Source organism: Salmo salar, chromosome 21 (assembly GCF_965601325.2).
Source record: "Salmo salar chromosome 21, fSalSal1, whole genome shotgun sequence".
In the NCBI taxonomy this organism is placed as follows: Eukaryota; Metazoa; Chordata; class Actinopteri; order Salmoniformes; family Salmonidae; genus Salmo; species Salmo salar.
Window position 1 is genome coordinate 41064905 of NC_138311.1, and position 22464 is coordinate 41087368.

General features: G+C 40.8%; 1 protein-coding gene across 1 annotated transcript in view; it reads left to right on the forward strand.

The window, feature by feature from the left end:
* Nucleotides 1-22464, forward strand: part of LOC106582360 (zinc finger protein GLI2) — a 178592-nt gene that overhangs the window by 97307 nt on the left and 58821 nt on the right. Inside the window, exon 3 of the mRNA XM_045704761.2 lies at nt 19924-20029. Coding sequence (XP_045560717.2) covers nt 19924-20029 — 106 coding nt within the window. The remainder of the gene's footprint in view (nt 1-19923; nt 20030-22464) is intronic.

Sequence of the window (22464 nt, forward strand, 5' to 3'; positions counted from 1 at the left end):
GAAAAAAGCTGTCCTTGAAACAGTCTTGATATGTTCTTCAAAAGAGAGATCAGGGTCCAGAGTAACGCCGAGGTCCTTCACAGTTTTATTTGAGACGACTGTACAACCATCCAGATTAATTGTCAGATTCAACAGAAGATCTCTTTGTTTCTTGGGACCTAGAACAAGCATCTCTGTTTTGTCCGAGTTTAAAAGTAGAAAGTTTGCAGCCATCCACTTCTTTATGTCTGAAACACAGGCTTCTAGCGAGGGCAATTTTGGAGCTTCACCATGCTTCATTGAAATGTACAGCTGTGTGTCGTCCGCATAGCAGTGAAATTTAACATTATGTTTTCGAATGACATCCCCAAGAGGTAAAATATATAGTGAAAACAATAGTGGTCCTAAAACGGAACCTTGAGGAACACCGAAATTTACAATTGATTTGTCAGAGGACAAACCATTCACAGAGACAAACTGATATCTTTCCGACAGATAAGATCTAAACCAGGCCAGAACTTGTCCATGTAGACCAATTTGGGTTTCCAATCTCTCCAAAAGAATGTGGTGATCGATGGTATCAAAAGCGGCACTAAGATCTAGGAGCACGAGGACAGATGCAGAGCCTCGGTCTGACGTCATTAAAAGGTCATTTACCACCTTCACAAGTGCAGTCTCAGTGCTATGATGGGGTCTAAAACCAGACTGAAGCGTTTCGTATACATTGTTTGTCTTCAGGAAGGCAGTCAGTTGCTGTGCAACAGCTTTTTCTAAAATTTTGGAGAGGAATGGAAGATTCGATATAGGCCGATAGTTTTTTATAATTTCTGGATCAAGATTCGGCTTTTTCAAGAGAGGCTTTATTACTGCCACTTTTAGTGAGCTTGGTACACATCCGGTGGATAGAGAGCCGTTTATTATGTTCAACATAGGAGGGCCAAGCACAGGAAGCAGCTCTTTCAGTAGTTTAGTTGGAATAGGGTCCAGTATGCAGCTTGAGGGTTTGGAGGCCATGATTATTTTCATCATTGCGTCAAGAGATATAGTACTAAAACACTTTAGTATCTCCCTTGATCCTAGGTCCTGGCAGAGTTGTGCAGACTCAGGACAATGGAGCTTTGGAGGAATACCCAGATTTAAAGAGGAGTCTGTAATTTGCTTTCTAATGATCATGATCTTTTCCTCAAAGAAGTTCATAAATTTATTACTGCTGAAGTGAAAGCCATCCTCCATTTGCGAAGGCTGCTTTTTAGTTAGCTTTGCGACAGTATCAAAAATAAATTTCGGATTGTTCTTATTTTCCTCAATTAAGTTGGAAAAATAGGATGATCGAGCAGCAGTAAGGGCTCTTCGATACTGCACGGTACTGTCTTTCCAAGCTAGTCGGAAGACTTCCAGTTTGGTGTGGCACCATTTCCGTTCCAATTTTCTGGAAGCTTGCTTCAGAGCTCGTGTATTTTCTGTATACCAGGGAGCTAGTTTCTTATGACAGATGTTTTTAGTTTTTAGGGGTGCAACTGCATCTAGGGTATTGCGCAAGGTTAAATTGAGTTCCTCGGTTAGGTGGTTAACTGATTTTTGTCCTCTGACGTCCTTGGGTAGGCAGAGGCAGTCTGGAAGGGCATCAAGGAATCTTTGGGTTGTCTGAGAATTTATAGCACGACTTTTAATGCTCCTTGGTTGGGGTCTGAGCAGATTATTTGTTGCAATTGCAAACGTAATAAAATGGTGGTCCGATAGTCCAGGATTATGAGGAAAAACATTTAGATCCACAACATTTATTCCATGGGACAAAACTAGGTCCAGAGTATGACTGTGGCAGTGAGTAGGTCCAGAGACATGTTGGACAAAACCCACTGAGTCGATGATGGCTCCGAAAGCCTTTTGGAGTGGGTCTGGACTTTTCCATGTGAATGTTAAAGTCACCAAAAATTAGAATATTATCTGCTATGACTACAAGATCCGATAGGAATTCAGGGAACTCAGTGAGGAACACTGCATATGGCCCAGGAGGCCTATAAACAGTAGCTATAAAAAGTGAGTGAGTAGGCTGCATAGATTTCATGACTAGAAGCTCAAAAGACGAAAACGTCATTGTTGTTTTTTTTTTTTGTAAATTGAAATTTGCTATCGTAAATGTTAGCAACACCTCCGCCTTTGCCGGATGCACGGGGGGTATGGTCACTAATGTAACCTGGGGGTGAGGCCTCATTTAACACAGTAAATTCATCAGGCTTAAGCCATGTTTCAGTCAGGCCAATCACATCAAGATTATTATCAGTGAATAGTTCATTGACTATAACTGCCTTGGAAGTGAGGGATCTAACATTAAGTAACCCAATTTTGAGATGTGAGGTATCACAATCTCTTTCAATAATGGCAGGAATGGAGGAGGTCTTTATACTAGTGAGATTGCTAAAGCGAACACCGCCATTTTTTATTTTGCCCAACCTAGATCGAGGCACAGACACGGTCTCAATGGGGAAAGCTGAGCTGACTACGCTGACTGTGCTAGTGGCAGACTCCACTAAGCTGGCAGGCTGGCTAACAGCCTGCTGCCTGGCCTGCACCCTATTTCATTGTGGAGCTAGAGGAGTTAGAGCCCTGTCTATGTTCGTAGATAAGATGAGAGCACCCCTCCAGCTAGGATGGAGTCCGTCACTCCTCAACAGGCCAGGCTTGGTCCTGTTTGTGGGTGAGTCCCAGAAAGAGGGCCAATTATCTACAAATTCTATCTTTTGGGAGGGGCAGAAAACAGTTTTCAACCAGCGATTGAGTTGTGAGACTCTGCTGTAGAGCTCATCACTCCCCCTAACTGGGAGGGGGCCAGAGACAATTAATCGATGCCGACACATCTTTCTAGCTGATTTACACGCTGAAGCTATGTTGCGCTTGGTGACCTCTGACTGTTTCATCCTAACATCGTTGGTGCCGACGTGGATAACAATATCTCTATACTCTCTACACTCGCCAGTTTTAGCTTTAGCCAGCACCGTCTTTAGATTAGCCTTAACGTCGGTAGCCCTGCCCCCTGGTAAACAGTGTATGATCGCTGGATGATTAGTTTTAAGTCTAATACTGCGGGTAATGGAGTCGCCAATGACTAGGGTTTTCAATTTGTCAGAGCTAATGGTGGGAGCCGTCGGCGTCTCAGACCCCACAACGGGAGGAGTAGAGACCAGAGAAGTCTCGGCCTCCGACTCCGACTCGCTTAATGGGGAGAACCGGTTGAAAGTTTCTGTCGGCTGAATAAGCGACACCGGTTGAGCATTCCTACAGCGTTTCCCTCCAGAAGCCATGAGAAAGATGTCCGGCTGCGGGGATCGTGCGAGGGGGTTTATACTAACGTTACTATCTGTACTTACTGGTGGCACAGACGCCGTTTCATCCTTTCCTACACTGAAATTACCCTTGCCTAACGATCGCGTCTGAAGCTGGGCTTGCAGCACAGCTATCCTTGCCGTAAGGCGATCGTTCTCCTGTATATTATAAGTACAACGACTGCAATTAGAAGGCATCATGTTAATGTTACTTAGCTTCGGCTGTTTGAAGTCCTGACGAACCATGTCCAGATAAAACCTCCGGGGTGAAAAAGTTGAATGAAAAAAGTTGAGTGAGGGAAAAAGTTAAAATATACGGTAATGAAAAGTAAAAAACCGTCAGGTATCAAAGTAAGATCGGCAACAAAAACGCACAGCAGCGTAAACAAGTCTGCAAGTTGTGACCGGAAACAGGAAACAGTAATAACCACTGCTAGTTTGTAGAGTAATAACCACTGCTAGTCTATAGGATAATAACCACTGCTAGTTTGTAGAGTAATAACCACTGCTTGTTTGTAGAGTAATAACCACTGCTAGTGTTTGGAGTAATAACCACTGCTAGTGTTTAGAGTAATAACCACTGCTAGTGTGTAGACTAATAACCACTGCTAGTGTGTAGAGTAATAACCACAGCTAGTTTGTAGAGGATTAAACACTACTAGTTTGTAGTGTAATAACCTGTAACGGTCGCCGTATGTAGTAGACCAAGGCGCAGCGGGTTGAGTGCTCATTTTAACTTTCATTAGAACACTGAAAAAACAAAACAAGAAAACGAACGAACAGTAATGCAGGCTACACACACAGCTATGCAAAAACAACTTCCCACCAACCACAGGTGAAAAAAGGGCTACCTAAGTATGACTCCCAATCAGCAACAACGATGTACAGCTGTTCCTGATTGAGAGCCATACCAGGCCAACAAAGAAATACACATCCTAGAAAATCATAGAAATACAAAACCAGAACAATACCCAAAAACCCCGGACAACATAAAACAAACACCCCTCTTACATAATTACATATCCCAACAAACCCCGAACCACATAAAACAAACACCCCCTGCAACGTCCTGACCAAACTAGAATGACAAATAACCCCTTTACTGGTCAGGACGTGACATAACCACTGCTAGTTTGTAGGATGATAACCACTGCTAGTTTGTAGAGTAATAACCACTGCTAGTCTATAGGATAATAACCACTGCTAGTCTATAGGATAATAACCACTGCTAGTTTGTTGAGTAATAACCACTGCTAGTTTGTAGAGTAATAACCACTTCTAGTTTGTAGAGTAATAACCACTGCTACTTTGTAGAGTAATAACCACTGCTACTTTGTAGAGTAATAACCACTACTAGTGTGTAGAGTAATAACCACTGCTAGTTTGTAGAGTAATAACCACTACTAGTGTGTAGAGTAATAACCACTGCTAGTGTGTAGGATAATAACCACTACTAGTGTGTAGGATAATAACCACTACTAGTGTGTAGGATAATAACCACTGCTAGTTTGTAGAGTAACATCCACTACTCTTTTGTAGGATAACACCCACTACTAGTTTGTAGGATAATAACCACTGCTAGTTTGTAGAGTAATAACCACTGCTAGTTTGTAGAGTAATAACCACTGCTAGTTTGTAGAGTAATAACCACTACTAGTGTGTAGGATAATAACCAGTACTAGTGTGTAGGATACTAACCAGTACTAGTGTGTAGGATAATAACCACTGCTAGTTTGTAGAGTAATAACCACTGCTAGTTTGTAGAGTAATAACCACTGCTAGTTTGTAGAGTAATAACCTCTGCTAGTTTGTAGAGTAATAACCACTGCTAGTGTGTAGAGTAATAACCACTACTAGTGTGTAGAGTAATAACCACTGCTAGTGTGTAGGATAATAACCACTACTAGTGTGTAGGATAATAACCACTACTAGTGTGTAGGATAATTACCACTACTAGTGTGTAGGATAATAACCACTGCTAGTTTGTAGAGTAGTAACCACTACTAGTTTGTAGGACAATAACCACTACTAGTTTGTAGAGTAATAACCACTGCTAGTTTGTAGAGTAATAACCACTTCTAGTTTGTAGAGTAATAACCACTGCTAGTTTGTAGAGTAATAACCACTGCTAGTTTGTAGAGTAATAACCACTACTAGTGTGTAGAGTAATAACCACTGCTAGTGTGTAGGATAATTAGCACTACTAGTGTGTAGGACAATAACCACTACTAGTGTGTAGGATAATAACCACTACTAGTGTGTAGGATAATTACCACTACTAGTGTGTAGGATAATAACCACTGCTAGTTTGTAGAGTAATAACCACTGCTAGTTTGTAGAGTAATAACCACTGCTAGTTTGTAGAGTAATAACCACTGCTAGTTTGTAGAGTAATAACCACTACTAGTGTGTAGGATAATAACCACTACTAGTGTGTAGGATAATAACCACTACTAGTGTGTAGGATAATAACCACTGCTAGTTTGTAGGATAATAACCACTACTAGTTTGTAGGATAATAACCACTTCTAGTTTGTAGAGTAATAACCACTGATAGTTTGTAGAGTAATAATAACCACTGATAGTTTGTAGAGTAATAATAACCACTGCTAGTTTGTAGGATAATAACCACTACTAGTGTGTAGGATAATAACCTCTACTAGTGTGTAGGATAATAACCAGTACCAGTGTGTAGGATAATAACCACTGCTAGTTATTAGACTAATAACCACTGCTAGTTAGTAGAGTAATAATCACTGCTAGTGTGTAGAGTAATAACCTCTACTAGTGTGTAGAGTAATAACCACTGCTAGTGTGTAGGATAATAACCACTACTAGTGTGTAGGATAATAACCACTACTAGTGTGTATGATAATAACCACTACTAGTGTGTAGGATAATAACCACTGCTAGTTTGTAGAGTAATAACCACTACTAGTTTGTAGGATACTAACCACTGCTAGTTTGTAGGATAATAACCACTGCTCGTTTGTAGAGTAATAACCACTGCTAGTTTGTAGAGTAATAACCACTGCTAGTTTGTAGAGTAATAACCACTGCTAGTCTATAGGATAATAACCACTGCTAGTTTTTAGAGTAATAACCACTGCTAGTTTGTAGAGTAATAACCACTGCTAGTTTGTAGAGTAATAACCACTGCTAGTCTATAGGATAATAACCACTGCTAGTTTGTAGAGTAATAACCACTGCTAGTTTGTAGAGTAATAACCACTGCTAGTGTTTAGAGTAGTAACCACTGCTAGTGTTTAGGGTAATAACCACTGCTAGTGTGTAGAGTAATAACCACTGCTAATGTGTAGAGTAATAACCACAGCTAGTTTGTAGAGGAATAAACACTACTAGTTTGTAGTGTAATAACCTGTAACGGTCGTCGTATGTAGTAGACCAAGGCGCAGCGGGTTGAGTGCTCATTTTAACTTTCATTGGAACACTGAAAAAACAAAACAAGAAAACGAACGAACGAACAGTAATGCAGGCTACACACACAGCTATGCAAAAACAACTTCCCACCAACCACAGGTGAAAAAAGGGCTACCTAAGTATGACTCCCAATCAGCAACAACGATGTACAGCTGTTCCTGATTGAGAGCCATACCAGGCCAACAAAGAAATACACATCCTAGAAAATCATAGAAATACAAAACCAGAACAATACCCAAAAACCCCGGACAACATAAAACAAACACCCCTCTTACATAATTACATATCCCAACAAACCCCGAACCACATAAAACAAACACCCCCTGCCATGTCCTGACCAAACTACAATGACAAATAACCCCTTTACTGGTCAGGACGTGACATAACCACTGCTAGTTTGTAGGATGATAACCACTGCTAGTTTGTAGAGTAATAACCACTGCTAGTCTATAGGATAATAACCACTGCTAGTCTATAGGATAATAACCAATGCTAGTTTGTTGAGTAATAACCACTGCTAGTTTGTAGAGTAATAACCACTGCTAGTTTGTAGAGTAATAACCACTGCTAGTTTGTAGAGTAATAACCACTGCTAGTCTATAGGATAATAACCACTGCTAGTCTATAGGATAATAACCACTGCTAGTTTGTACAGTAATAACCACTACTAGTTTGTAGAGTAATAACCACTGCTAGTTTGTAGAGTAATAACAGTTTGTAGAGTAATAACCACTGCTAGTTTGTAGAGTAATAACCACTACTAGTGTGTAGAGTAATAACCACTACTAGTGTGTAGGATAATAACCACTACTAGTGTGTAGGATAATAACCACTACTAGTGTGTAGAGTAATAACCACTACTAGTTTGTAGGATAATAACCACTACTAGTTTGTAGGATAATAACCACTTCTAGTTTGTAGAGTAATAAACCACATGATAGTTTGTAGAGTAATAATAACCACTGATAGTTTGTAGAGTAATAATAACCACTGCTAGTTTGTAGGATAATAACCACCACTAGTGTGTAGGATAATAACCTCTACTAGTGTGTAGGATAATAACCAGTACCAGTGTGTAGGATAATAACCACTGCTAGTTATTAGACTAATAACCACTGCTAGTTTGTAGAGTAATAATCACTGCTAGTGTGTAGAGTAATAACCACTACTAGTGTGTAGAGTAATAACCACTGCTAGTGTGTAGGATAATAACCACTACTAGTGTGTAGGATAATAACCACTACTAGTGTGTAGGATAATAACCACTACTAGTGTGTAGGATAATAACCACTGCTAGTTTGTAGAGTAATAACCACTACTAGTTTGTAGGATAATAACCACTGCTAGTTTGTAGGATAATAACCACTGCTCGTTTGTAGAGTAATAACCACTGCTAGTTTGTAGAGTAATAACCACTACTAGTTTGTAGGATAATAACCACTGCTAGTTTGTAGGATAATAACCACTGCTCGTTTGTAGAGTAATAACCACTGCTAGTTTGTAGAGTAATAACCACTGCTAGTTTGTAGAGTAATAACCACTGCTAGTTTGTAGAGTAATCAAATCAATCAATCAAATTTATTTTTATATAGCCCTTCGTACATCAGCTGATATTCTCAAAATGCTGTACAGAAACCCAGCCTAAAACCCCAAACAGCAAGCAAAGCATGTGAAAGAAGCACGGTGGCTAGGAAAAACTCCCTAGGAAAAACTCCCTAGAAAGGCCAAAAACCTAGGAAGAAACCTAGAGAGGAACCAGGCTATGAGGGGTGGCCAGTCCTCTTCTGGCTGTGCAGGGTGGATATTATAACAGAACATTGTCAAAATGTTAAAATGTTAAAATGTTCATAAATGACCAGCATGGTCAAATAATAATAATCATAGTAGTTGTCGAGGGTGCAACAAGCACGTCCGGTGAACAGGTCAGGGTTCCATAGCCGCAGGCAGAACAGTTGAAACTGGAGCAGCAGCACGGCCAGGTGGACTGGGGACAGCAAGGAGTCATCATACCAGGTAGTCCTGAGGCATGGTCCTAGGGCTCAGGTCCTCCGAGAGAAAGACAGAAAGAGAGAAAGAGAGAATTAGAGAGAGCATATTTAAATACACACAGGACACCGGATAAGACAAGAGAACCCAAGGGGGGGGGGGGGGGGGGGGGGCGCCAACCCAGACAGGAAGACCACGTCAGTGACTCAACCCACTCAAGTGACGCACCCCTCCCATGGACGGCATGGAAGAACACCAGTAGGCCAGTGACTCAGCCTCTGTAAAAGGGTTAGAGGCAGAGAATCCCAGTGGAAAGAGGGGAACCGGCAAGGCAGAGACAGCAAGGGCGGTTCGTTGCTCCAGCCTTTCCGTTCACCTTCACACTCCTGGGACAGACTATACTTAATCATAGGACCTACTGAAGAGATAAGTCTTCAGTAAAGACTTAAAGGTTGAGACTGAGTCTGCGTCTCTCACATTGGTAGGCAGACCATTCCATAAAAATGGAGCTCTATAGGAGAAAGCCCTACCTCCAGCCGTTTGCTTAGAAATTCTAGGGACAATTAGGAGGCCTGCGTCTTGTGACCGTAGCGTACGTGTAGGTATGTACGGCAGGACCAAATCGGAAAGATAGGTAGGAGCAAGCCCATGTAATGCTTTGTAGGTTAGCAGTAAAACCTTGAAATCAGCCCTTGCCTTAACAGGAAGCCAGTGTAGGGAGGCTAACACTGGAGTAATATGATCAAATTTTTTGGTTCTAGTCAGGATTCTAGCAGCCGTATTTAGCACTAACTGAAGTTTATTTAGTGCTTTATCCGGGTAGCCGGAAAGTAGAGCATTGCAGTAGTCCAGCCTAGAAGTAACAAAAGCATGGATTAATTTTTCTGCGTCATTTTTGGACAGAAAATGTCTGATTTTTGCAATGTTACGTAGATGGAAAAAAGCTGTCCTTGAAACAGTCTTGATATGTTCTTCAAAAGAGAGATCAGGGTCCAGAGTAACGCCGAGGTCCTTCACAGTTTTATTTGAGACGACTGTACAACCATCCCGATTAATTGTCAGATTCAACAGAAGATCTCTTTGTTTCTTGGGACCTAGAACAAGCATCTCTGTTTTGTCCGAGTTTAAAAGTAGAAAGTTTGCAGCCATCCACTTCTTTATGTCTGAAACACAGGCTTCTAGCGAGGGCAATTTTGGGGCTTCACCATGCTTCATTGAAATGTACAGCTGTGTGTCGTCCGCATAGCAGTGAAATTTAACATTATGTTTTCGAATGACATCCCCAAGAGGTAAAATATATAGTGAAAACAATAGTGGTCCTAAAACGGAACCTTGAGGAACACCGAAATTTACAATTGATTTGTCAGAGGACAAACCATTCACAGAGACAAACTGATATCTTTCCGACAGATAAGATCTAAACCAGGCCAGAACTTGTCCATGTAGACCAATTTGGGTTTCCAATCTCTCCAAAAGAATGTGGTGATCGATGGTATCAAAAGCGGCACTAAGATCTAGGAGCACGAGGACAGATGCAGAGCCTCGGTCTGACGTCATTAAAAGGTCATTTACCACCTTCACAAGTGCAGTCTCAGTGCTATGATGGGGTCTAAAACCAGACTGAAGCGTTTCGTATACATTGTTTGTCTTCAGGAAGGCAGTCAGTTGCTGTGCAACAGCTTTTTCTAAAATTTTGGAGAGGAATGGAAGATTCGATATAGGCCGATAGTTTTTTATAATTTCTGGATCAAGATTCGGCTTTTTCAAGAGAGGCTTTATTACTGCCACTTTTAGTGAGCTTGGTACACATCCGGTGGATAGAGAGCCGTTTATTATGTTCAACATAGGAGGGCCAAGCACAGGAAGCAGCTCTTTCAGTAGTTTAGTTGGAATAGGGTCCAGTATGCAGCTTGAGGGTTTGGAGGCCATGATTATTTTCATCATTGCGTCAAGAGATATAGTACTAAAACACTTTAGTATCTCCCTTGATCCTAGGTCCTGGCAGAGTTGTGCAGACTCAGGACAATGGAGCTTTGGAGGAATACCCAGATTTAAAGAGGAGTCTGTAATTTGCTTTCTAATGATCATGATCTTTTCCTCAAAGAAGTTCATAAATTTATTACTGCTGAAGTGAAAGCCATCCTCCATTTGCGAAGGCTGCTTTTTAGTTAGCTTTGCGACAGTATCAAAAATAAATTTCGGATTGTTCTTATTTTCCTCAATTAAGTTGGAAAAATAGGATGATCGAGCAGCAGTAAGGGCTCTTCGATACTGCACGGTACTGTCTTTCCAAGCTAGTCGGAAGACTTCCAGTTTGGTGTGGCACCATTTCCGTTCCAATTTTCTGGAAGCTTGCTTCAGAGCTCGTGTATTTTCTGTATACCAGGGAGCTAGTTTCTTATGACAGATGTTTTTAGTTTTTAGGGGTGCAACTGCATCTAGGGTATTGCGCAAGGTTAAATTGAGTTCCTCGGTTAGGTGGTTAACTGATTTTTGTCCTCTGACGTCCTTGGGTAGGCAGAGGCAGTCTGGAAGGGCATCAAGGAATCTTTGGGTTGTCTGAGAATTTATAGCACGACTTTTAATGCTCCTTGGTTGGGGTCTGAGCAGATTATTTGTTGCAATTGCAAACGTAATAAAATGGTGGTCCGATAGTCCAGGATTATGAGGAAAAACATTTAGATCCACAACATTTATTCCATGGGACAAAACTAGGTCCAGAGTATGACTGTGGCAGTGAGTAGGTCCAGAGACATGTTGGACAAAACCCACTGAGTCGATGATGGCTCCGAAAGCCTTTTGGAGTGGGTCTGGACTTTTCCATGTGAATGTTAAAGTCACCAAAAATTAGAATATTATCTGCTATGACTACAAGATCCGATAGGAATTCAGGGAACTCAGTGAGGAACACTGCATATGGCCCAGGAGGCCTATAAACAGTAGCTATAAAAAGTGAGTGAGTAGGCTGCATAGATTTCATGACTAGAAGCTCAAAAGACGAAAACGTCATTGTTGTTTTTTTTTTTTGTAAATTGAAATTTGCTATCGTAAATGTTAGCAACACCTCCGCCTTTGCCGGATGCACGGGGGGTATGGTCACTAATGTAACCTGGGGGTGAGGCCTCATTTAACACAGTAAATTCATCAGGCTTAACCTCTTGGGGCTAGGTGGGACGCTAGCGTGCCACCTGTGGTGCACTCCATCAACAGCAGGTGCATTTCAAGAGCGGCAAATTTGAATCCAAATAAATGTCAAAATTCAAATTTTTCAAAAATACAACTATGTTACACCATTTGAAAGATAAACATCTCCTTAATCTAACCACGTTTTACGATTTCAAAAAGGTTTTACGGCGAAAGCATAAATTTAGAGTATGTTAGGACAGTACATTTACAAGAGTTGTGTGTAATGTTTTGTCAAGTCAAAGACAGGGTCACCAAAACCATAAAACCAGCTAAAATGATACACTAACCTTTTACAATCTCCATCAGATGACACTCCTAGGACATTATGTTAGACAATGCATGCATTTTTAGTTCTATCAAGTTCATATTTATATACAAAAACAGCGTTTTACTATGGCATTGATGTTGAGGAAATCGTTTCCCTCCAATAACCGGCAGTCAAGTCAGCGTCAGAAATTAAATAATTAAAATTAGAAAACATTGTTAAAATATTATATTGTCATTTAAAGAATTATAGATTTACATCTTTTGAACGCAATCAACTTGCCAGATTTAAAAATAACCTTACTGGGAAATCACACTTTGCAATAATCTGAGCACTGTGCCCAGAAAAATACGCGTTGCGATACAGACTAGACGTCATGTTGGGGAGATCTAAAATCGAAAATACTATGTAAATAATCCATTACCTTTGATTCTCTTCATCAGATGTCACTTCCAGGTATCACAGGTCCATAACGAATGTAGTTTTGTTCAAAAAAGCTCATCATTTATGTCCAAAAATCTCCGTCTCGTTAGCACATGATGTAAGCCAGCCGGACTTCTCGTCATGAACGAGGGGAAAAAATATATTTCCGTTCGTTCAAACATGTCAAACGTTGTATAGCATAAATCATTAGGGCCTTTTTTAACCAGAACATGAATAATATTCAAGGTGGACGAATGCATAGCCTTTTATAACGTATTGGAACGAGGGTACCCAACATGAAGTAGCGCGCCAGGTGTCTAATGGGACATCACCGTTCCATGGCTCTTGTTCGGTCAGATCTCCCTCCAGAAGACTCAAAACACTTTGTAAAGGCTGGTGACATCTAGTGGAAGCAATAGGAAGTGCCAAAATATTCCTAAACCCCTGTGTCTTTCAATGGGATAGCTTTAAAGTCAATACAACACATCAGGTATCCACTTCCTGTCAGAAAATGTCTCAGGGTTTTGCCTGCCAAATGAGTTCTGTTATACTCACAGACACCATTCAAACAGTTTTGGAAACTTTAGAGTGTTTTCTATCCATATATAATAAGTATATGCATATTCTAGTTACTGGGTAGGATTAGTAACCAGATTAAATCGGGTACATTTTTTTTATCCAGACGTGCAAATGCTGCCCCCTAGACCCAACAGGTTAAGCCATGTTTCAGTCAGGCCAATCACATCAAGATTATTATCAGTGAATAGTTCATTGACTATAACTGCCTTGGAAGTGAGGGATCTAACATTAAGTAACCCAATTTTGAGATGTGAGGTATCACAATCTCTTTCAATAATGGCAGGAATGGAGGAGGTCTTTATACTAGTGAGATTGCTAAAGCGAACACCGCCATTTTTTATTTTGCCCAACCTAGATCGAGGCACAGACACGGTCTCAATGGGGAAAGCTGAGCTGACTACGCTGACTGTGCTAGTGGCAGACTCCACTAAGCTGGCAGGCTGGCTAACAGCCTGCTGCCTGGCCTGCACCCTATTTCATTGTGGAGCTAGAGGAGTTAGAGCCCTGTCTATGTTCGTAGATAAAATGAGAGCACCCCTCCAGCTAGGATGGAGTCCGTCACTCCTCAACAGGCCAGGCTTGGTCCTGTTTGTGGGTGAGTCCCAGAAAGAGGGCCAATTATCTACAAATTCTATCTTTTGGGAGGGGCAGAAAACAGTTTTCAACCAGCGATTGAGTTGTGAGACTCTGCTGTAGAGCTCATCACTCCCCCTAACTGGGAGGGGGCCAGAGACAATTAATCGATGCCGACACATCTTTCTAGCTGATTTACACGCTGAAGCTATGTTGCGCTTGGTGACCTCTGACTGTTTCATCCTAACATCGTTGGTGCCGACGTGGATAACAATATCTCTATACTCTCTACACTCGCCAGTTTTAGCTTTAGCCAGCACCGTCTTTAGATTAGCCTTAACGTCGGTAGCCCTGCCCCCTGGTAAACAGTGTATGATCGCTGGATGATTAGTTTTAAGTCTAATACTGCGGGTAATGGAGTCGCCAATGACTAGGGTTTTCAATTTGTCAGAGCTAATGGTGGGAGCCGTCGGCGTCTCAGACCCCACAACGGGAGGAGTAGAGACCAGAGAAGTCTCGGCCTCCGACTCCGACTCGCTTAATGGGGAGAACCGGTTGAAAGTTTCTGTCGGCTGAATAAGCGACACCGGTTGAGCATTCCTACAGCGTTTCCCTCCAGAAGCCATGAGAAAGATGTCCGGCTGCGGGGACCGTGCGAGGGGGTTTATACTAACGTTACTATCTGTACTTACTGGTGGCACAGACGCCGTTTCATCCTTTCCTACACTGAAATTACCCTTGCCTAACGATCGCGTCTGAAGCTGGGCTTGCAGCACAGCTATCCTTGCCGTAAGGCGATCGTTCTCCTGTATATTATAAGTACAACGACTGCAATTAGAAGGCATCATGTTAATGTTACTTAGCTTCGGCTGTTTGAAGTCCTGACGAACCATGTCCAGATAAAACCTCCGGGGTGAAAAAGTTGAATGAAAAAAGTTGAGTGAGGGAAAAAGTTAAAATATACGGTAATGAAAAGTAAAAAACCGTCAGGTATCAAAGTAAGATCGGCAACAAAAACGCACAGCAGCGTAAACAAGTCTGCAAGTTGTGACCGGAAACAGGAAACAGTAATAACCACTGCTAGTTTGTAGAGTAATAACCACTGCTAGTCTATAGGATAATAACCACTGCTAGTTTGTAGAGTAATAACCACTACTAGTGTGTAGGATAATAACCACTACTAGTGTGTAGGATAATAACCACTACTAGTGTGTAGGATAATAACCACTGCTAGTTTGTAGAGTAATAACCACTACTAGTTTGTAGGATAATAACCACTGCTAGTTTGTAGGATAATAACCACTGCTCGTTTGTAGAGTAATAACCACTGCTAGTTTGTAGAGTAATAACCACTGCTAGTTTGTAGAGTAATAACCACTGCTAGTTTGTAGAGTATTAACCACTGCTAGTCTATAGGATAATAACCACTGCTAGTTTGTAGAGTAATAACCACTGCTTGTTTGTAGAGTAATAACCACTGCTAGTGTTTGGAGTAATAACCACTGCTAGTGTTTAGAGTAATAACCACTGCTAGTGTGTAGACTAATAACCACTGCTAGTGTGTAGAGTAATAACCACAGCTAGTTTGTAGAGGATTAAACACTACTAGTTTGTAGTGTAATAACCTGTAACGGTCGCCGTATGTAGTAGACCAAGGCGCAGCGGGTTGAGTGCTCATTTTAACTTTCATTAGAACACTGAAAAAACAAAACAAGAAAACGAACGAACGAACAGTAATGCAGGCTACACACACAGCTATGCAAAAACAACTTCCCACCAACCACAGGTGAAAAAAGGGCTACCTAAGTATGACTCCCAATCAGCAACAACGATGTACAGCTGTTCCTGATTGAGAGCCATACCAGGCCAACAAAGAAATACACATCCTAGAAAATCATAGAAATACAAAACCAGAACAATACCCAAAAACCCCGGACAACATAAAACAAACACCCCTCTTACATAATTACATATCCCAACAAACCCCGAACCACATAAAACAAACACCCCCTGCAACGTCCTGACCAAACTAGAATGACAAATAACCCCTTTACTGGTCAGGACGTGACATAACCACTGCTAGTTTGTAGGATGATAACCACTGCTAGTTTGTAGAGTAATAACCACTGCTAGTCTATAGGATAATAACCACTGCTAGTCTATAGGATAATAACCACTGCTAGTTTGTTGAGTAATAACCACTGCTAGTTTGTAGAGTAATAACCACTTCTAGTTTGTAGAGTAATAACCACTGCTACTTTGTAGAGTAATAACCACTGCTACTTTGTAGAGTAATAACCACTACTAGTGTGTAGAGTAATAACCACTGCTAGTTTGTAGAGTAATAACCACTACTAGTGTGTAGAGTAATAACCACTGCTAGTGTGTAGGATAATAACCACTACTAGTGTGTAGGATAATAACCACTACTAGTGTGTAGGATAATAACCACTGCTAGTTTGTAGAGTAACATCCACTACTCTTTTGTAGGATAACACCCACTACTAGTTTGTAGGATAATAACCACTGCTAGTTTGTAGAGTAATAACCACTGCTAGTTTGTAGAGTAATAACCACTGCTAGTTTGTAGAGTAATAACCACTACTAGTGTGTAGGATAATAACCAGTACTAGTGTGTAGGATACTAACCAGTACTAGTGTGTAGGATAACAACCACTGCTAGTTTGTAGAGTAATAACCACTGCTAGTTTGTAGAGTAATAACCACTGCTAGTTTGTAGAGTAATAACCTCTGCTAGTTTGTAGAGTAATAACCACTGCTAGTGTGTAGAGTAATAACCACTACTAGTGTGTAGAGTAATAACCACTGCTAGTGTGTAGGATAATAACCACTACTAGTGTGTAGGATAATAACCACTACTAGTGTGTAGGATAATTACCACTACTAGTGTGTAGGATAATAACCACTGCTAGTTTGTAGAGTAGTAACCACTACTAGTTTGTAGGACAATAACCACTACTAGTGTGTAGGATAATAACCACTGCTAGTTTGTAGAGTAATAACCACTGCTAGTTTGTAGAGTAATAACCACTGCTAGTTTGTAGAGTAATAACCACTGCTAGTTTGTAGAGTAATAACCACTACTAGTGTGTAGGATAATAACCACTACTAGTGTGTAGGATAATAACCACTACTAGTGTGTAGGATAATAACCACTGCTAGTTTGTAGAGTAATAACCACTACTAGTTTGTAGGATAATAACCACTACTAGTTTGTAGGATAATAACCACTTCTAGTTTGTAGAGTAATAACCACTGATAGTTTGTAGAGTAATAATAACCACTGATAGTTTGTAGAGTAATAATAACCACTGCTAGTTTGTAGGATAATAACCACTACTAGTGTGTAGGATAATAACCTCTACTAGTGTGTAGGATAATAACCAGTACCAGTGTGTAGGATAATAACCACTGCTAGTTATTAGACTAATAACCACTGCTAGTTAGTAGAGTAATAATCACTGCTAGTGTGTAGAGTAATAACCTCTACTAGTGTGTAGAGTAATAACCACTGCTAGTGTGTAGGATAATAACCACTACTAGTGTGTAGGATAATAACCACTACTAGTGTGTATGATAATAACCACTACTAGTGTGTAGGATAATAACCACTGCTAGTTTGTAGAGTAATAACCACTACTAGTTTGTAGGATACTAACCACTGCTAGTTTGTAGGATAATAACCACTGCTCGTTTGTAGAGTAATAACCACTGCTAGTTTGTAGAGTAATAACCACTGCTAGTTTGTAGAGTAATAACCACTGCTAGTCTATAGGATAATAACCACTGCTAGTTTTTAGAGTAATAACCACTGCTAGTTTGTAGAGTAATAACCACTGCTAGTTTGTAGAGTAATAACCACTGCTAGTCTATAGGATAATAACCACTGCTAGTTTGTAGAGTAATAACCACTGCTAGTTTGTAGAGTAATAACCACTGCTAGTGTTTAGAGTAGTAACCACTGCTAGTGTTTAGGGTAATAACCACTGCTAGTGTGTAGAGTAATAACCACTGCTAATGTGTAGAGTAATAACCACAGCTAGTTTGTAGAGGAATAAACACTACTAGTTTGTAGTGTAATAACCTGTAACGGTCGTCGTATGTAGTAGACCAAGGCGCAGCGGGTTGAGTGCTCATTTTAACTTTCATTGGAACACTGAAAAAACAAAACAAGAAAACGAACGAACGAACAGTAATGCAGGCTACACACACAGCTATGCAAAAACAACTTCCCACCAACCACAGGTGAAAAAAGGGCTACCTAAGTATGACTCCCAATCAGCAACAACGATGTACAGCTGTTCCTGATTGAGAGCCATACCAGGCCAACAAAGAAATACACATCCTAGAAAATCATAGAAATACAAAACCAGAACAATACCCAAAAACCCCGGACAACATAAAACAAACACCCCTCTTACATAATTACATATCCCAACAAACCCCGAACCACATAAAACAAACACCCCCTGCCACGTCCTGACCAAACTACAATGACAAATAACCCCTTTACTGGTCAGGACGTGACATAACCACTGCTAGTTTGTAGGATGATAACCACTGCTAGTTTGTAGAGTAATAACCACTGCTAGTCTATAGGATAATAACCACTGCTAGTCTATAGGATAATAACCACTGCTAGTTTGTTGAGTAATAACCACTGCTAGTTTGTAGAGTAATAACCACTGCTAGTTTGTAGAGTAATAACCACTGCTACTTTGTAGAGTAATAACCACTGCTACTTTGTAGAGTAATAACCACTACTAGTGTGTAGAGTAATAACCACTGCTAGTTTGTAGAGTAATAACCACTACTAGTTTGTAGAGTAATAACCACTGCTAGTTTGTAGAGTAATAACCACTGCTAGTCTGTAAGATAATAACCACTGCTAGTTTGTAGAGTAATAACCACTGCTAGTTTGTAGAGTAATAACCACTGCTAGTGTGTAGAGTAATAACCACTACTAGTGTGTAGGATAATAACCACTACTAGTGTGTAGGGTATTAAACACTACTAGTGTGTAGAGTAATAAACACTACTAGCTTGTAGGATATTAAACACTACTAGTTTGTAGGATCATAACCACTGCTAGTTTGTAGGATAATAACCACTGCTAGTCTATAGGATAATAACCACTACTAGTGTGTAGGGTAATAAACACTACTAGTTTGTAGGATAATAAACACTACTAATTTGTAGGATAATAACCACTGCTAGTCTATAGGATAATAACCACTACTAGCTTGTAGGATAATAAACACTACTAGTTTGTAGGATAATAACCACTGCTAGTCTATAGGATAATAACCACTACTAGTGTGTAGGATAATAACCACTGCTAGTGCGTAAAGTAATAACCACTGCTAGTCTATAGGATAATAACCACTACTAGTGTGTAGGGTAATAAACACTGCTAGTTTGTAGGATAATAAACACTTCTAGTTTGTAGGATAATAACCACTGCTAGTGTGTAGGATAATACCAACTAGTGTGTAGGATAATAACCGCTACTCGTGTGTTGGATAATAACCACTGCTAGTCTGTAGGATAATAATCACTACTAGCTTGTAGGATAATAAACACTACTAGTCTGTACAATAATTAACACTACTAATTTCTAGGATAATAATGGTTTAGCTGCTGCTAGCTGCCAGTATCGTGAAGTGAGGTGAGCATCTCAAGTGTAGTGTGAGGTTTTCCTCTCATCACTGTTGTTCCTTGTTTATGTCCAGACTGTATCTCTCCTTCAAATGGGCACCTCCACACACACACACACACACACACACACGCACACAAACCACACACGCACACATGAACACACACACTAAGTTCAAAGGGCTGGATCGCAGCAGGTCTTTGTCAAAGGCCCAATGTGATCTTTCTCATCTCTCTTGTTTGAGATGTAGTAGGATTCCTCAGGACCTCTTTGATTATTTATTTAGCCACTCTTCTTCCTGTGTGATAGGGCCAATATTTAACACAAAACTGCTCAGCCAGCTCTTTGAGGTGGTTCATCTTTGCTGCATTGTAGCTTTAGGTTTTTACCCTTTTAAATATTTAACTTGAAAGTCTTTATTGAAGTGCCCATATCTTTCTTATCTCTCCTCCCTCTCTCTCTCTGCCCCCCGTCTCTCCTCTTTCTTCTCACAGGTCCTCACCATCTCTTCCCCACGTTTCACACACCGATCCCGATCGACATGCGTCACCATGAGGGGAGGTACCATTACGAGCCACACCCCCTCCACACCATGCATGGGTAAATAAGACTATCTTATTAAGTTCAGATTCACACCACTTGTGTTGCAGAGCAGGGCAGAATGGGGGTGTTCATGACAAAGGCATCTAGCTGGAACGTTGTGCCCTTGCTTGTTTGTTTAACCTTATCTTTAATTAAATGAAATAATCAACTTGATTTTGTTCTTAAGTGCATCCCATTCTTTACAAGAATGTGAATGAGCAGGTCAGTCATCACCCTGTATTGATTCACCCTCGGTGATCCCTCCATCCTTCCCTGCTTTCATCCGAGCCAGAGAGAGAGAGAAGCCTTTGCAAATGGAGAGAGAGAAAGCCAGGTCCATATCAGAGACAGATTATACTGAGAGAGAAAAGAAAGAACCAGCCAGTCTAGCATCAATAGCATCTCCCCTCCTTACGTTTCATGGTGTGGGACATGGAAAGCTCTGTGGTCCTCCTGGCATGGTGTGCAGCAACACTAGGGAGCAAACTGCCAGGGAAACATCCTCCTCACATTAGAGGAGATTCACAGAAAGGTATCTGCCAGACAGACAAATAGGGAGGCAGGCAGGGAGGCAGGCAAGGAGGCAGGCAAGGAAGATAGAGAGACAGACAGAACTTGGGCCCAATTGTGTTTATTTTTGTCATTCAGTCTCCACCCACATTGACATTTCTTTCCAGTCCACAACTTTTTATTTGTTGTCCGTCCCAGAAAAGGTTTAGTCTGCTTAACATTGCCAGCCTTCCTCTCCCTCCTCTGCTTATCTTAAAAAACACGAACAGGTGTCACGTCCTGACCAGTATAGAGTATATTTGGTTATTGTAGTTTGGTCAGGATGTGGCAGAGGGTAGTTGATGTATGTATTATGGGGTTTGTCACTGGTCTATGTCTGTGTTTCTATGTCTAGTTGATTGTGGTTGGACTCTCAATTGAAGGCAGGTGTGTTGAGTTGCCTTTGATTGGGAGTCCTATATAGTAGGGTGTGTTTGTCTTTGTTTTTTGTGGGTAGTTGTTTGAGAGCACTGCTTTTTGTTGAGCCTGCTTTCACTGTTTCATGTCGTTAGTTTGTTTATTGTTTTCTTCCGTGGTGTTCGCATTATTTTATAAATAAATATGTTGAGCACGAAACCCGCTGCGCATTGGTCCCTTTTTCTCTACGACGACAAGCGTGACAACAGGTGGATAAAACAAATCAATAGGTTTGTGGGACTTGTCCTTCCATTTATATTCACTTATCTGATGGTGATACAATATTTTTTTCCTGCAGCGGAAAAGCTATTCATCACTAAACAAACCAGGAAGGAGTACGAGTGGGGATGAAAACCGAGTCTGTACTCCGACTGCAATGATTAACGTGATTTGATCTTGACAGTGCTCCCCTAATTCATCAAGCCCCTAATCTTCCTCCGGCTGTGCCAAAATCACCCTAATTACGTAACATTACTCTGCAAATTAAGTGGTGGTTTCATATGTCGGTGTTGTGTCGCTTTGTTACCCGCACCACAGTATGTCAGGGGTTCTGCTTCCTGTCTGCCTGAACATGACGCATCCACACTGAGACCCTTCATCACTGTTTGCATGGAACAAAATGAGTCATTCTGTCAGAGCTGTCATATTTACACCTCTGGGACTAGTCCTACTCTGGTAGAAAGTAGGGCTGGGAATTGCCAGCGACCACACAGTATGTGACCGACCGGCTCGATTTGGTCTCAAAATTTGAAGTTGTGTTTTTTATTGGATAAAAGTAGAGACTCAGTCCATCACTCTCCTTCTTGGTAAAAGCAGAGACTCAAACTAGAAAATGGTATATCATACACTACAGTTGAGGAACAATGGTAAAGTAATTCTGCTTTGAAAGTTGATAAACTTGTAACCTCACTTTTGAGAAAATGGCCCTTGAATGTTTTTGTAAACCTACTGGAGAGCTCTTTTTTGTCTACACCCATCCGGCTTTGTTCGTCTCTACTTTGACCAAGAAGGAGAGTAATGGAGTGCTGCATAAAATGACCTGGCATCCACAATCACCTGACCTCAACCCAAATGAGATGGTTTGGGATGAGTTGAACCGCAGAGTGAAGGAAAAACAGCCAACAAGTGCTGAGCATATGTGGGAACTCCTTCAAGGCTGTTGGAAAAGCATTCCAGGTGAAGCTGTTTGAGAAAATGCCAAGAGTGTGCAAAGCTGTCATCAAGGCAAAGGGTGGCTACTTTGAAGAATCTCAAATATAAAATATATTTTGATTTGTTTAACACTTTTTTGGTTACTACATGATTATATATATGTTATTTCATAGTTTTCATGTCTTCACTATTATTCTACAATGTAGAAAATAGTAAAAAATAAAGAAAAACCCTTGAATGAGTAGGTGTGTCCAAACTTTTGACTGGTACTGTATAATATCTTACCCGTATACATGAATGGACGTTTCTCCCACTCTTTCACAGATGTCAAGGTT